The following is a 17,246-nucleotide window of genomic DNA, read 5'->3' as shown; positions in this document are numbered from 1 at the left end:
CGAGTTTCCTGACTAAATCATAGGGGGATGATATCCTGTTTTCTGCTTCTACTTCTACGGGCTCAGCTCCTGTTGAGCAGGGGTGTTAGTGAGTGTAATTTTCCAGTCCTTCTACAAATTGCTAGGGAGAGATGGCGCAGCATGAATCTTCTCTTTTACGATTACAACAAGTGCCTTTAATATGTCTGCCTTGAACAATGTCTCAGCAGAGTTAAGAACAATCTTGTCTAACCTTTGAGGCGGCATCTAAAAGCTGCGAGTTGTAGCCAGCTGAGTGCATGTTTGCCACTTGAATAATCATTTGTGAACTAAACCAGTATAAAGCAGTGGCCAGTAGCATTGAAAACAAACCTTCCAAGGTCAGACAAATCTGTCCTCAAGTAGCATTTAACAGTGGTCTCTTGTAACACTGAGCTGGACTTGATAACCTATGAGATGAATGTAACAAAAAAGAAAACCTATACAAATATATGTGTCAAAAATTCAAATCTGGAGCAACGTACTCATGTGTTTATTGCAATTGGCTCCAAATATTACATGTTCACATCAATTAAAGACACCAGTACAGCAAGGGGTGGTGCTTTTATGATATCAGTCAAGAGTTATTTCTTTGGACCTGAAGCATTCAGATGTAGTTGTGGCTCCGAAACATTTATTGTGCTTCATTAGATTTTGAGATTGGACTGGGCCACATTACAGCTACCTGCTTAGTAATTCAGCAAATCTGTAAAAGAGAGTACAGTACAGCTCTCTTGCCACAAGGGGGCATCTTTCCTCATCATCTGCTCATGGCTGCACAGGACCTGGAAATCTCAATCTGCCTTACAACACAGGGTTGAATTAATTGTGCAAATGTGTCCTAATACATTAAAATCCCCAAGAAACAACCCACAGAGCTATAAGTTCATGTCTCCCAGCTTTTAGTTTTAAGGTAATGTGCATGACTAAAAGCTTGTTTAAACGAAGTCCCAAAGCTAAAGAACTTTCTAGAATGTCATACTCCAGAATAGAGCATTTTCTGAGAAGGAACAAGTATCACACTGCACACGGTTTTACAAAAAGGAGAAGTTTAATTTTTTCCCACAACTTAATTTCACCAAGTTAACACGTCTTGGAATTGTATTTAACATATGTACGCTTAGTAATGGGGAAAGTAATTGCAACAAAAAGGCACAGAAATTTGGGAAACTGGTCTCTGTTTCATTTGTGTTACATACCATCTATCTATTGATGACCGAGGAGAGCAATATCATTTTTTTGTGCAAATAAAAGTAAAATTTCAGGTGAAAATGATGGATCGTGTTACATTTATGGAAAGACAGGTGAGGATTCTTTGCTGAAAAGGTATGAATGTGGGGCTACCACCATCCTTTCCCTGAGAAGACTAAAATAAATGTGAAAATAACAAAATACTATTTTTCACAATGCTCTCCACCTACACATATACTGATCATGTTCACAGCTCAGTCTGAATGTTTGGTTAGTCAATTTGGTCTCAATTGATGACTTGGTTCTCCCATAACAAGTGTTGAGGGGAGGGGGAGACATTACTTTAAATAATGCCTGCTTAAAAACTAAGGAAAGTTTTTAAAAATGAAAGTGCATGGAGATATTTTCTCACTTGACCACTGGTTATTCTGCCATGTTTGCCATCGATGTTTGCAAAATAAACTGAATAGCTGTAAGATTTTCTAATTAGACCACGAGTTGATCTGCTGTGTCAGAGAGAGATTTAAAAACACTCTTACATTCACTGATTTCAAAACTGGAGTACTTGTCCTCTAAGGACTCCACATTCAATAATCACCTAACTGCATTTGCTCCAAAATTCATTCATTACCATACAGCACAGAATCTAAAGAGCTGGGACTATCTTTGTGGAAATACTGGATATGCTTCAGAGAATCGGTTTCATGAAAGTGTGAAGTGATAACAAGCTAGGCTGAGCTTAACTGAAACGGGTGATAATGCATGCATTTCATAATTTGACAGGATATAACGGTGAGTATTTTTGTCTAAATTGGTGTTTTAAAATAGTGCGCCATTCATGATAAGGTTGCATACGGGGCAACATTGTTTCTTATCAGAAATCAGTGCTTAATAATAAGCACTGATTTCTTAATAAAACAGCCCAGTTACCTGCCACCACTAGATGTCATGTCTATCGTTAATAAACAATGTGGCAGTAGTATTTTAAATAGTTTAAGCATCACATCAGCAACCTATATGAAACTGCAAAATAGCAAACTGTGATTCCTAGGAGTCCCTCTAGCGTCGATGTTCAGAAATGGAGGGGGTAGAAATGGAGGAATAATGGCTGGGACTGCGGTTAGAGAACAAACAGCAGAGAGTCACAGCCGAGAGGGGGTTATACAGACTGGTACCCAGTGCGACTCTTCCTCCTCCCAATCAGGTAAGAGATAAGCACAAGGATGATTAGGAAGGCCAAAGCCACGCCCACAGCGATAGGCACCAGAAAGGTCAAATCAGAGTCCAGGAAGCACTCCTCAGCTGGTATGGAAAGAGAGAGAGTAGGGGATTAGTGGTTATAGGGCAGGAAAAGACTGAGGGTTAGTCAGACACAGGAGAGAACTGACTTCCGGTACACAGCCGATGCCAGGGAAGGAAAAGGAAGGAGAAAATAGCAGCGTCATGGCCTGTAACAGAGATCGAACACTGCATCCAAGTTCTTAACTCTGGGAATGTCAGACGAGATAAAATCCTTTTTTTGTGCAACACAGGAAACCTATTCCCTTTAGTAATGAAGGGCAAGAGTCACTGGTCACTTCAAAACTTAGAAATCCTGCCGAACATTGTGATAGGATTTCAAAAATGTCAGGACAAACCAAGAGACTGGAGTATATCATAAACACATTGACAACGTTTAGAAGTTTAGAATTGATGATACAATGCAAACAAACCCTATTAATGTACAAGCACTACAACTTTCAGCTACTAAAATACTAGCACAAACTCCCTTATGACTAGCACATCATCCTTATGACGCCAATCTAGAAATAAAATCTAGCAACACTTCATTCTTACCAAATAACAAGAGACAGTGGTGAGTTTCAGTTAGTTACATCAATAGCTTTAATGATGCGATTCCCTTTATAAGCACTATTGGCACATTAACAGCAATAAAGTGACTAGTCTGAAAAGAGGGCTACCATACGTCAAATCAAATATGTACAATGCGGGGTGGGGGATCAATGCAATGTACACCTTCATTAAGTTCATTGTTTCAAACCCAACAGCACACTGTCTTTGTTGCACGATGACTGGAATTTTTTTTCCTTTTTTGTCTTTTAAGAGCCGCTTTTATAATTATAATGACTGGTATCCATTGTTCTGGATTCTCCTTCGTCCAATGAAATAGGCCACCAACACAATAAGGCACAGAACACCAAGGGAAGCTCCAACAGCTAGGGGGACAATGAAGCTTTCATCTTTATCAGCCTGGCAATCCTCAGCTGGATGAGAATAGAGACAAAGCCAAAGTGAAGGAATTGGAAAAAAACATTCAACACAAAGAAGAAATTATTAATATTACACAGAAAATCTGAAGGATTGATTCTTTAAAACAAACATCTTCAGAAGGTGCTTTAAAACAGACCATTATATGAAAAGAAATTACTCCAAACTTTCCAGAGGAACCAAGAAGCACATTTTTATTTTCAGTATTTTTTAAAAATATAAAATGGTCCTTACAATTTTAAACACACAAAACCTTATGAAATCACCAAGATTTTGCAGATCTGTCCATTTGTATCGTCAGTTCTCTTCTATTTTAAAAGATTAGAAAATCAATTAAAATGGAATCTCGCATTGTTGCTTTTGTGCATTAAGATGTGGGCTGTAAAAATCTAACTGACAGATTACACTGAAGCAAAAAGCAAGCATCTGCCATTTTTTATGTGAACAACATGCTACAATTTGGACTCCCTTTTCACAAAAAACACATTCTTTGAAATGCTATTCTAAAGGAGCAATTCTGCAAAACCTTTCGAGGCGAAGGCAAACGCTAAAGAACCAAACTGCTATCATAATATAACGGAAATCTCATGCTTACTGTAAAGTTGACAAAATGCAGTTTCTCATCGCAAAGGCACACATTTCTCATGATAATCAGACGCTTCCATTTCCAAAAGCAAAGACTATTACACATCACTGAAATGATCAGTGGAAAATAAACGACAAACAGAACAAAACAACAAAAAACAAACAAAAAAACAAGAATAAAACTGCATCCCACTGCCTTCATGGATGTTTTGCTTATATCTGTGGTTTTGGATGAAAAGGCCTAGACAAAACGCTTATGACTGGGGAGCAACTGATGGAATGAAACTGAATTCAATACTTTTCATTACGGTAAGTGACAAAGGGGTGTGTGTGTGGTGGTGGGGGGGGATATTCAAATGAATGTTTCATCAATTACATCAGCGACAACTTATAGGACTCGGGGGAGCAGGATCCAGATGCACCAGCTATGTGTACGGCATTCTTGGTTTAATGAAGTGTAGTGTGCACTGGGCTTGAAGCTCATGACTAGGCCCCAGAAAATTTATGCCAAGCTGGTGCACCCAACCTTTGTGCTATAAAAGTGGAATCGCCTTTGGATAAACTGCTGCTTAACAAATGGGCAGAACTGCTCAATCACTGACCATTCTTTCAAACAATTAATCATTTTGAGGTATGAATCAAATTAGGCAAATGGGCTGAAATTAAAGAGATTAACAGCAACCAACTTTGCAATCAAGTGTTCTAGTCAAACAAATTGAAGTTACAACAAAACCCCCTCACCATTACAATATGCATATGTGCACTTGAGCAATTTCCCTCCACGTTTGAGATCATAACACCTTTTGATCTGCTGGCACTGCGCAGAAGCTTGTAATGGCTCAATTACCAAAAAAAGGTGTTACTTTTATTGCAGCTCCCAGCACCAACACTGCAGCGAGAACTACATTCACAAGTGGAACCAAGCAGCAACAGTTCTGAATTAATAAGAAAGCAGAACACGCCTTGTAGTGTCCTTAAGTGAGTACACTGCAAAAAAAAATTAACAAAACTAACAAATCTTGGGAGAGTCGCTGAAATGAAGGTAGTTTTCTGCACACTACTGAGCTATCCCTTTTTTAAACCTAATGCCAACAAATTATGAGTATGTCTACAAAGAAAGAACAAAAGAAAGAGAAAGAGCTCCACCTTTGTTTTTGGGTTTGTCACCTGCGCCTCGCATGCTAGCTGGACACCAGCTCAGTTCAGGCAGCCTCTCCTTGGCTGGACATTGCCCTGAAGTCCAGGTATTAATGCCTCAATCATAAGGTGGGAATACCTCCATTAGGATGTAAAGACTTTGCTGTGATCATTGGCTGATCACTAGTATGTGCTCAAATACTAGTGAAGGTGCAGTATTCTCCCTGAAGACAACATCCAGCGGAATTTTAAACGCACTGCCAATTTATTGCTTATGCATCTCATTTTTTGATATTGTTAGGCCCAAATGATAATTATTTTCATGAGCTCCCAGGTAATTCACGTCATCTTGATGCAGAGTGCATGTGAACAGCCTGTGGCCTCGATCGCCAAGGCAGAAATACTGACTGCATACGATGGGCGTCAAACACCAAAGACAAAGGCTGGGTAACATATATACATGGATGGGGGGGGGAATGAAATGAGGGTGAAAAACAAATTTGCATACTGGAGGAAACAAGTGCAGGCTCAGGGCTCACTAACGGTCACTCCTGGTGCTAGAGCTGGTCTGGTCATAATGTGACTGGCGCTGCCCTGGGGGGAGAAACGCCCTCCGCCGCAGATCTGTGGTCGGGGGGAGCCTCCCTCTCCACCATAGACTCACATGGGCCTGTGTTCCATTCACCTCCAGTACAGAGATGAGCCACAACATGTTGTATTGCCCAATATACAGGACCAAAAGAACCGAGTCAAAGAATTTTTAACCCCCATGAGTGAGAGCCACCAGGGCTTTTTCCTTCCTCTATTCATTCAGATTCAGAACCTGGCCCCCCTCGCTAGCATAAGTAAAGTATTAGGTACTTCCTAAGAAGGAGACCAGTGCAGACCTGCGCTGTCAGTGACACTTGGTCCAGATGGAGCACATCATGTGATTCAATCACTTTCTTTACGTAATACTGAATACCAGGCTTGTTACTACACGAGCCGCATGCCCAGGCATGCAACTACAGACAGAGGGAGGATAAAGAACCTGCACTTGCTCCTAAAAGGTGAAAAAAAAAAAAACAGAAGAAAAAAAAAACGACAAATAACAGGATTGACTCATTGCATAATCATCCAGGGTCACTTTAAAGGGTCTGATATCCAACGTAGGTCTTTCTTCTACCGATCACATATGCAATCATTACAATGAGAATCAAGCCAGCCAGAGCGGCACCAACTACGATTGGGATTAAGATGCTGGTGTCATCCATTGAACATTCATGAGCTGCAGACAGAAAGAGAGTGTATAAAACACATAAACAATGCTCCCCCCCAAAAAAATCTGTAAAGCACCACAAAAAAGAGCCTCATTACTAGTGAAGGCCTACTAATGACATTGACATGGACGGGTGAGAAGTTTTTTTAAAAAAACAGGTTTGGCAGCCTCTTCCTTCCCCACCTAGGCCTGTTTATGTCAATCAGCTATGTGTGAGCATATACGTGTGGAACACTCCAGATTCCGGGTATCCTCCTTGTTCAGTTGTAAATGACTCCCAACAGGCTGAGCTCCCCAGTGCTGTGCTGGGGGACCCGCTAGAAGGATGCCTCGCCTCCCGCAGGGAGGATCTGTAAATCCGGTCACTTACACACTGGCCGCTTAAAGCGGGACCAGCGTCTCAAAGATGGGCGGGGAAATCACCTACCTGTGGAGAAGCTGTTGTTCTGCACTCCGAAGGGCTGCACCTGCAGACCCAGGGTATGGAGGGCGAGGGCGTCGGTGATGTTGTAGGTCTGGTCCTTCCGGCACATGTAGGAAGTGCCCACTGAGGCCTCCCACAGGGACAGGTTGGTGTTGGAGGCGCTGAAGGCCGTCCCTGGAACAGCAAAAGGGTGATGAGCTCAGCAACGGTGCTGGTTAAATCTCAACCAGAGGCCACAGAGTCCTTCCAGTTACTTACCATTAGCGCTGGGGATTATGGTCGCATTTACCACGTGCAGGCGGAACTTCCTTCCCTCCTGTAAATTTCCACATAACAAGATTTTCAGGACTTAAAACGACTCAAACGTGTTTAATGAAACTGCTGAAAAAATTCAATGACTTGAGTGAAATGTCTCTCCTGATGTGCTGATTAATTCATTATTCATATAATATTCATTATTAATATCAAGACTCTTGTGAGGACCAGGATGGAAATGAGAACTCCAGGCTTTGCAATAAATAGGATAATGCACTTGGTGGAAGCCACCAGTCAAACTGCTTTGCGCTAGAGATACCATTTCCATCACAGGGGGTGCCTAGTTTCCTTCAGGGAAGTTTGACTGACCTACCTCACTGAAAACAAATGCAACGGATCCTTTGTCAAACGTCAGCAGAAGAGAGGCATCACTCCCATTAACCCCACAACTTCCGGCAGCAACAGTGTTGTTAGGGTCCAGGTTTATACTCTTAAGAACCTTAAAAAAGTAACAAAAAAAAAAAAAAAACGTCATTTGAGATCACATATTGGCAACATGAAAAACAACATTCCAGTAAAGATGGTCAAAGAGATGCTCATTATCTGTGGCTCTCACACTGCAAAATTAATCTCTGTTGCTACCGGTCATTTGCTGCACATCTCAGCCTCAGGAGCTGAACAGAGAAATGACACTTGGAAATGGCAATCTTAGAGAAGAGACCAATGAGCCCAATGCACCAACAAGGGTTTACAGTCTGCATTAATGTATTCACTCAATGTATTTTTCAGTAGATTTTTCAGAAAATTGTAGACTGTAATTACGATACACAATTTCAGCACTCAGAGACATAAATGTGTTTGGTGTGGATAACAATGCCCCCACTCCGTGCCAGAGATCCCCTCAGCAACGTACTGCGCCTTCCTTGTAGCTGATCTGCAGGCCCATGGTGGCCATCAGACAGGCGGTGCTGTTCTCCTTGCTCCGCACACTATAGCTGCCGACACTGGGCTGAGGGAGGGGAGTCGGCGCGGGTGTGGGCGCTGCTGTGGGCGCTGCCGAGGTCGCTGGGCTCGGGGCTGTGGTGGCGTTGGCCACCTCGGTGGTCGGCTCTGGGGGCGGGACCGTGGTGCCATTGGTTACTTCGGTGGTCGGCTCTGGAGGCGGGGCCGTGGTGGCGTTTGTCGCTTCGGTGGTCGGCTCTGGGGGCGGGGCCGTGGTGGCGTTTGTCGCTTCGGTGGTCGGCTCCGGGGGCGGGGCTGTGGTGGCGTTGGCTGCTGCTGTTGTCAGGGGTGCAGTGGCGTTGGTTGGCGCTGGGGTCGGGGCCGCAGTGACGGTGGTGGGAGCTGGGGTTGGGACTGTGGTGACAGTGGTTGGAGCTGCGGTTGGGACTGTGGTGACGGTGGTTGGAGCTGGAGTTGGGACTGTGGTGACGGTGGTTGGAGCTGCGGTTGGGACCGTGGTGACATTTGCGCACACAGTTTCTGTGCAGGGAATGAGGAAACAAGTACAATACAGAACAATGGAAGCACATTCGACTGGAAGAGCCCTGGACCACAAGTTACATATGCGTTATGAGTCTGGTTGGCTGTCACCTCAGCTGCTACCGCTAATGTACACTCATCGTGAAGATGGAGATTGTGACTTGTTGAAGTCTAGGCAATGTTGTTAGCAGATGCAATTGCAATTTACAGCTAAACTTGATTTTCTAATTTTTTTCCCCCTTTAACACATTCATCATATTCTCTTTCAAGCAGCAACATTACAGATTTGTTTTTTAGGCTGATCTTGGAAAATGACCTTTTCTAACATCATTCTGATTTCACCTCCAATAAGTTGTGATATTTAAAATTGCTAGCCAATTTACAACTGTCATGGAATTGTTAATTTTTTAATCAATGTTTTATAGTGCTCAAGCTAAACAGAGATAGGCAGATAGGCCATTTTACTTAAAATGAGAATGATGGTAAAACAAGTTAATAAGCTAAATCAATAACAGTTTATGTATCTAAGGAACAAATGTTGCTGATACGAAGATAACACTTAATGACTTGATTATGAGTTAACAGATTAACAGATTAGGCCCTTGAGAACATTCCAGATGTTTTCTGTATGACATTGTTGCAGCAACCATTGCAGTGTTTCCTACAAAGGCACTTCCCTACTTACTATACAACATATTACAATGTCCAGTGATGTCTCAGTACTGGAGCAGACAGAACCCTTGAAGCTGTCAAGCTGCTTCTGAACAGCCAGGCTTATTTTTATAGCAATTGTTTTGCGCTAAAATAGGTCTGTACCATACTGGATCAGAGCTGTTCCAAATACTTTGTGTGTGTCCTGGTGAATTTCTGCAGGTATACTTAATGCCCCTGCATGCTACCCTGTTTTAGTATCACCAAGTGTATGTTCGTTCGTTCGTGTCATTTGCTTGTCTCATCACAACAGCCACTGCATTCTCACAGGACCTCTGAGGCAAGATGACTGAAACACTCCAATATAGTCACACAAAGCCAAGGCACCAAATGTCACATGGCATGCTACAGTGGAGTGGGTGCTGACTGGAGGTTAGCTGCTACTACATCCGAGTTACTTCACAGGCACAAGACTAATCACATTGTGCGCCTGAGTGTAGTGAGCCAAGAAACCCCTGACAACATGCACACCCCTGTCCCTGGCCGAACTGGGGACTGTGGGCTTCAGGTCAATGTGAACTGATGACATGGCTGGGATCAAATCTGAGCCACAGAGCTGAATCCCTGGTATACTTCACCAAGGATCCTATAGAACTCTCACTAAACAAACCCACCATTTATATCTGTCCAAGCAACAGCTGGCTTGTTAGCTCCTAAAACATGGAAAGAGAAGCAAACAAAATCGCTCTGTGACGACCACATAATTTGAGCACACTTCTGGGCGTTTTGCAGCTACTTGCATTCTTGTTCATTCGTATTTACCAAATTGGCAACGATTTAATCACATGTAAGTGGCATTAGAGTGGAGTTCGAAAAATAACTGCCTGAAATTACAACAAATCTGTCTCATTAAATCATGCGAGGTGGTTTAATGCGAGGTGATAAGCTACAGTGGTACACAGCGTGAAACTGCATTGTGTGTTAAAGTCAGTTCTGCATCTGCACGCTCAGCAGCAGCACACCCTCTGACCTGGAACCTCCGCTGAACGCAGCAAGTTAATGCTGCAGTCTTCATGCAGTTTGGAAAGCCTCACCAATTACCATGCAAATCCACAGGAATATTTAAATTGCTAAACATTTTCTATATCTTCAATCTGTTTTTGTAAGGTTCCTTCAGTAAAAGAACGTTGACAAGCCAATTTTAAGGCAAGAGAGACTTTAAAGAATAATAGATTGGGGGCAACTTCACAAATACAGAGCTGTGAATAACAGGTGGCATAAATTCAAAGAAACTTCTCAATATGCATTGTAAATTATTTCACAATTTACAGAAGACAGGTTGAGTAAGCCACCTTTGGAGTAAAAAAAAATCCTTACATTTTTGACAAAAACAAAATTCTTTTGTTTTTAAGATGGAGAAGAATTTACAGAACAGGCTATTTTAAAAAGGAGTTGAGAAAAGTGTTATCATACTACAAACCCATGGCAACATTTAACATATACATACTACTAGATGCTAGAAAGATCCAGAGTGTGAAAGAAATCTGATAAATAAATAACAGACACCTGGAGACCATATCTCAGGAGGCTGCAAATTCCTTTTCAGGGCTGAAAATATGACACATGAATGTCTACCAATTTAAGGATTTTTTTTAAGTGGAGAAGAACTACATAATACACCTACACAACAAACTCCAAATATGATGCATCAATTTGGATTATATTAGGTGCATGCTCTAGTACAACAGAGCAATAGATTAGAGACCTAATGGCAATACCCGCATGAATATTGCATTTTTTCTGTTTTAAAATTGGATTTATTTAGAAGAGAGATGCAGACAGAAATGAAAATTCTTGAATTTTAAGTATTAATCAAATATTATGGAGGCCATTTGCTCTGGAGGCAGTCAATGCAGTATACAGGCTTATTTTGTGCTGACAAATTTAATCTTCACCAGGAAAATATATCTGTTCACCTCATAGTCTAAAGTGAATCATCAGACAGGCCAATAAAAACAGATGCATTATCTCAAAAATTTGCAAGGACCAGTGGAAAACATGGTGATTGATATTCAATGCAATTTTCTACGGTAGTCAATATTTAATCACAACTACTGTCTTCCTCTTTTTCACTGCCTTTTTAAAGTCAATTTCAGTCTCTTGAGTCGAGTGTTTCGTAAATTCTTGTCAGCTGTCACTGATCTAGCCGAATAACGTACAACTTTTAACCATAAATAAATTTGTTGTACATCTCTTAAATATTATTTCTAATTTGGAACACAGGTGTTGAATTCATGGTGACTTTCTTGAAAATGATAATGAACTGGGCTATTGGATGCAGACTACATGTGTCTGAAGAAAATGTTTGCCCACAACAATCAGTCTAATTCATGATTGCTATGATTGTTGTGCAGCTTACTGCTCAGCAAAAAGCAATCTGCATTTAATTACAATTCTCTGAGTATTTAATTTGTATATGCCTTTGGAAAGGTAACAACAGCTTGCAAAATATAATCCTAAAATAAAAATTACATGTTTTGAATTACACCACTTACACAGCACTTCATTTGCAAAAGCAATAAACTGCTTCCATTTTAACTTCACTCAATGAAGTTAAAATGGTTTTATGTCCAGTTCAGAGTTTTCGCTGTACAAATGCTTTCATCACAAATGCTTTTTTCCCCCACTGCCAAACTTGTTTCACACACACTACAGAAGCTTATTCGCTTCTAACTGGTAAAATAAGTATGTTAAGTTTGTTTTCAGGTAAAACAGACTTGATCCATGGAAGATATGCAGCTTTATTTCTTCAATTCAATTAAATATCATATTTGTAAATGTAAGATGCCAAAGACTGAAATTTATCTACCAAAGGAAAGGCGTCTCTATAGCACGTGTTTTGAAAGGAATCCTTAAAGCATCGAGCCTGTAAGTAGACTAAAGACAACAGCATGCAACATTCTAATAATGTGTCTCCAGACCCATGTGTCCTATACTACTCTGAGGAAATAGGAAGTGTATTAAAACTGGGTCAAATGTAAGGAACACATTGTTCACCGGCAAACAGTAAACGAGTGCAAATCAGGCACATAAAAACGTTTCAGTGGTTGAAGCCACCAACGAATAGCTGGTTAGACCCTGTAAGCTATTGGAACCCTAACTAGACAAGATATAGGGTAACAAAATAGTTATCATACAATCATAAATATTGGATTGATATCTCCACATGAATGTTGGATTGATGTCTCCACTGATCTCATTTAGCTGATGGATGACCAACTTTCACGTTTGCATTTAATTAGCCTGTGGCATGCAATGAAGAAATTAGTTGTGATACTGAATGCTAATGCAACCTTCGCCTCTTTGCTCATCACATTGATGACATCATCATCAGCCTGCGTGTCTGAGGGCCTGGAGGGCAAAAGAAACCTAAAGACAAATTACATGACTGTGGCAACACATCTGAGGCAGAGCAAATGCATTAGCATGTTGTTGGTTACATTATGGGTTGTGCCAGAATAAGCATTCTAAAAAATTGCTGAATTTGTTTTATTGAAAAAATGTAGGTACTCTCAGGAGAATTCAGAGTGGTGCGGAAAACAGATCAAGGTCTTGACCCAGTTCACAGGCTGGGCAGAACCCCCCCCCCCCCCCCCACTGGCTAAGGTGTCAGGACTTACTTACACTTACCACACTATGTCAGGTCATGCAGAATGTGGTGTGAAGCTAATCTCCTATTTCAAACAATATGTTCATGTTTTGCTTCTTTTCATCCCCCTGCATCTATATTCTTGTTGTTTATGTATTATTTCTGCTGTGTACTGAACATGTCTTAGAATGTTAACCTCATTAAAGGCTCTGGATACGAGCATCTCCCAGATAAGTAACAATAACAACACAAAAGCTAGGCTGCTGCCTGTTCAAGAGCCAAAGAAGTTTGCTATCCCAAGACAACTTTAAGTGGTGGACTAGTGCTGGAAAAGATCAGGGTTAACCAGAGACAGTACGTTCTCCTTTTTACTCTTGAGAGTCTTGGCCTGAGACATGGTCCAAGCGGATGGAACAGGTGGGCCTATTTCCACGAATGTAAAAGGATCTCAGAAGACTCATGATACTGACAGGCAGTAGCTAATGTTCCTGTACTCTTCTGGTCAGTTGTCCATATCTATCTGACCACACCTTTAACGTTTTTAACGTCATTAATCCCCCAAACGTGGAAATGTGTCCAAATACCCCCTAATACCTTTGTTTTATTTCATATATATTTCATAATTACCGAATCCGTGATTCTTTTAAATTGCAAAGGGAATCCCACTACAAGGCCTCATGCGCCGCCAAGATCAAGACTGTCTGCTTTTCTTCAGCGCGGTCCGGCGACAGATGCAAATGTAAATGCGCAGTCAGAGAATGGGAGGACACATCAGTTATTTAAAGACATCTGCACAAAATCCACCCCCATGCTCAAAACACACACACACACACACACCGATGCAATACCACTGTTTCATGATAGTCTATTATCCAATAACTCGTATTTGGAAGTCTTGGTTTCAGTGTTTGTGTTTTTATACTGCTGTCACACGAGCGGCTAGGTGCGAAACCAGATCCTGCGCACTGAAGCTAGCAAAGTACATCACGTGCTCCTATGATATAAGCTTTGGGATTTATCTAGCTAGCTAGCTGCGACCTGTTTACTGCACGGAATGTTCCACCACACTGATGACTCATAAAATCTAACCAGTAATACATCCAACGGTTTGTGTTAAAAGACTTTTAGCTAACGAACTAGGTAGTTGGCTCTCCGGCTAGCTAAGACTTTTACTTTCCGTAAACTGAGGGCCACATTTTTAGCTGACTAGCTATCAAGCAATGTAGAAACGTGAATCAGCAATGCTCAGACAAATATTTGATGCCTGCCTCAAAATGAACAAACGTATTCCGCCTGTAACGAGAGGCTAGCTAGTTTTTCTCATACAAGCTAGACAGAAAATCACTATCCAATTCACCTGCTCTGTCGACTCATAAAAAGTCGGGAAACGTATCAGCTAAATTCCAAGCGTGTACGAAGCAAACATTAACTAGCAGCAAAGCTGTTTTTCCTTAATTCACGAAACTAGCTAACGTTAGCATGTGAGCAAAATCAGATGGTTAACTTGTACTTGTTACGTAAAATAAGAACAGCTAGCTAAGTTAACGGTAGCTAACTTGTCCCTTAACCAGCTGCATCGTGCCATCGTTGCTTCTCAAATACGTTGCCATGGCTTGCTAGCTAAAGTTAGCTAACATTACGTTCTTCTTGGCATCGACAACTTAGTAGCTATCTATCTAGGCTAGTAAACAACTAGACATAAATATCTAGCCACCTAGCAAGATGGCTACACTCGCATTAAACATAAAATCACGTACAAGTAAATTAGCCAAAAAATATAGCTAGCTAGCTATGATCTTTATAATTGCTACCTGGAAAATTAGCCAACCACCAAAAAAAAAAAAAAATCCAGTGACACGCGTGCAGAAAATGTGATTTTGAGTCATACGGATTCTCAAGTCTGGACAGCTTGCAAGCTAAATCATAGTGAAAGCTAGCTAACTGACTAGCTCGTCATCGATATCTGCAACCAAAGACTAGGCCTGGAACAACAAACGTTTCCTTGTGCAATAAAAATACATATAAAAATGTAATTACTCCAAAACCTACCGCTCCCCAGAAGCAGGAATAAAGCCAAGAAGGCGTAGTGACGCATGGTGTATCGTTAAATTAAACTAAACAGTGGATGGAAACTGGAAATAACAGCACAGAACGACCAGGGATCAGGAGGAAATTAAAGTCATATGACAAACCTCAACCTTGCGTACTTTACACTACTGACCAATCAGCGCGAAGAGGGTGTGAGAACGGTATATGACTGCAGGAAGAAGCTGGAGCTCACGTTATGTTCTTCAAGTCAAGGCCGGTGAAGGATTGATTAAAGGTGTTATGAAACTATTTAATTTGAACGAACCATTTTAATTGAACGTATGAAAAAATGGAATTCAGCAAAGGTGAAATATGTTTAGAATTTCAGATTTTAGCTAAATATCCTCTCTATCCACTCTCTCTCTCTCTCTCTCTTTTTTTTTAGCAAACCACTGATACAACCACACCATGTTTCAGCTATACAGTCATCATTTTTTGTCCATTACAGACAGCGCCAGCTCTGTATTTTCGGTGTTCATTGTTAACAGTGGCTGTCAGGTAGCATTAAAGATTGAAACATTTTCAAAGTAATTATTTAAACTGGCTGGCTAAACAAACAGGCTTACCTCTGTTATCAACACAGTTGCAGCAATAGAACACATTTTCCATAAGATACAGTGTACTCCATATTGATATCCCTAGCTCGACAAAATATGCTTTAAAAGAAAAATATCTACATATTAGATTTTTCATTAATGATTAATATCATTGCACAGAGACAACATCATATAATCATATACGAGGGTTGGGGCAGGACGAAGTGTTATGGGTGCTGATGAAATGTTGCATGATAATAAAAAATGCACAGGTTTGCTCCCTTCTCCAGGAAAGACCCTCCCTCTTTGAAAAGGGTTCAATAAGTAACCAATCAGAACAACTCAATGAACTCTTATCCATCTATTTAGTGGTCTTACAAGCGTATGGTAGCATTTGCCTTATTCTACACCTCAGGCAGGTGAATTTATGCCTCAGAGACCTTGCCCTTCTGTGCACATCACTTTAGTCACTTTATATGAGCCATTGCAGAGCTGGAATAGTTCACTTCCTTTTCATATCCTAAGTCATCCTAAATGCAGACATTTCAGGCATTTTGCATTTCAAGATGAAACCTATCAGTTTGCTGTGATGCCTTTTGGCCTTTCTTTGGCCATTTGCATCTTCTCTAGATGCAGCTGGGCAGCACTGAAATACTGACATGTGGAAGGGACTAAGGATTTACATAGGAGTGTAACTGACCCCTCTGAAGGCAGACAAAATTCTGCCCTCTGTAATTTCCGAGGGTGTTAAAGCCTTTCCGATTAGGAAATACTGGCAAAAGCCCAGATTGACTTCAACAGTCACAATCTGGAACCCAAATGGGACAGAAGGATGAACCTCCATGTATCAAGCAGATGTCTCTCAGATGTGTCACATGCTACTCTGAGAAGCTATTGTTGGTGTGTAGGAAAGGTTGGGAAAGCAGCGTGGCAAGGCGGGGGGTGGGGATATTGGAAAGGACAACACACACGTGTACTGGAGCTCAGGGTAATGTACCTCATGGCCAAAAGACATTTTCTCCCACAGCTATGCAGCACACATATCATGATATAATCACACAACACCTCCACGGTGCTCCATGTAAACTACCAGGAGGGAAAAAGATTCACTAATCCTTTAGTGTACATCAATGGATTTGGGCATGGCCTTTTCTTATCTAACCTCCCTGAGGCCTATCCATATTCCTGATCTTCACAACTGGGCAATAGATCTACTCAGAGTGGTGACAACACACAGAAGTGATTGGACAGACTTGGGCCATGTTCAACAGGACATGTGCAGACCTATTTGCCTCAGTGGAAACAACACAAACCTACCTCCCCTGGATGCACTACCCTATATATGACGAGACGAAACACTGTATACATTGCCACCACTGCCGGTGGTTCTGGCAACTCAGCACAGTCAGGCACAGCCTTTACAAGCTTTGCCTTATTGCCCCCAGGAGGCCAGGAACGTAATTCTTCTCTGTCCTTCTATTTCTGTTTCTCCTAAGCAGCATACCATGACAACTTTCCTTCAGGTAGGACCTCCTTTCCCAATTGTGAGGCAGAATATTATGCCAAAATCCTAATTACTTGTATTAAAAGGAAAACTTACTAACATGTGTATCTCCTGGGCCATGCAGTACACATTTTGGAAGTTTGACCAGGTCAGCATGGCATCCCCAAACACAGAGGGTTGACTACATAAACATTGATGTC

At 41.3% G+C, this 17,246-nt stretch overlaps 1 protein-coding gene across 3 annotated transcripts; it reads right to left on the bottom strand.

The window, feature by feature from the left end:
• Nucleotides 1–466: 466 nt before the first annotated feature.
• On the bottom strand, nucleotides 467–15,116 carry LOC118774252 (lysosome-associated membrane glycoprotein 2-like). 3 transcript variants are annotated; one of them, XM_036523453.1, is made up of 6 exons: nucleotides 14,968–15,116; nucleotides 8,050–8,618; nucleotides 7,510–7,635; nucleotides 7,140–7,197; nucleotides 6,885–7,055; nucleotides 467–2,511 (listed from the first exon to the last, which is right to left on the bottom strand). In XM_036523453.1, the coding sequence occupies exons 1-6, from the start codon at nucleotides 15,011–15,013 to the stop codon at nucleotides 2,369–2,371; spliced, it is 1,113 nt and encodes a 370-aa protein (XP_036379346.1). In that variant the 5' UTR covers nucleotides 15,014–15,116; the 3' UTR covers nucleotides 467–2,368. The 3 variants fall into 3 exon arrangements, with proteins under 3 accessions (XP_036379346.1, XP_036379345.1, XP_036379347.1); XM_036523452.1 differs by lacking the exon at nucleotides 467–2,511 and adding an exon at nucleotides 3,081–3,473; XM_036523454.1 differs by lacking the exon at nucleotides 467–2,511 and adding an exon at nucleotides 3,775–6,466.
• Nucleotides 15,117–17,246: the final 2,130 nt, after the last annotated feature.

This window comes from Megalops cyprinoides, chromosome 3 (genome assembly GCF_013368585.1).
Source record: "Megalops cyprinoides isolate fMegCyp1 chromosome 3, fMegCyp1.pri, whole genome shotgun sequence".
NCBI lineage: Eukaryota > Metazoa > Chordata > Actinopteri > Elopiformes > Megalopidae > Megalops > Megalops cyprinoides.
The sequence above is the reverse complement of the archived record's forward strand: the minus strand, read 5'-3'. Positions and strand labels throughout refer to the sequence as shown.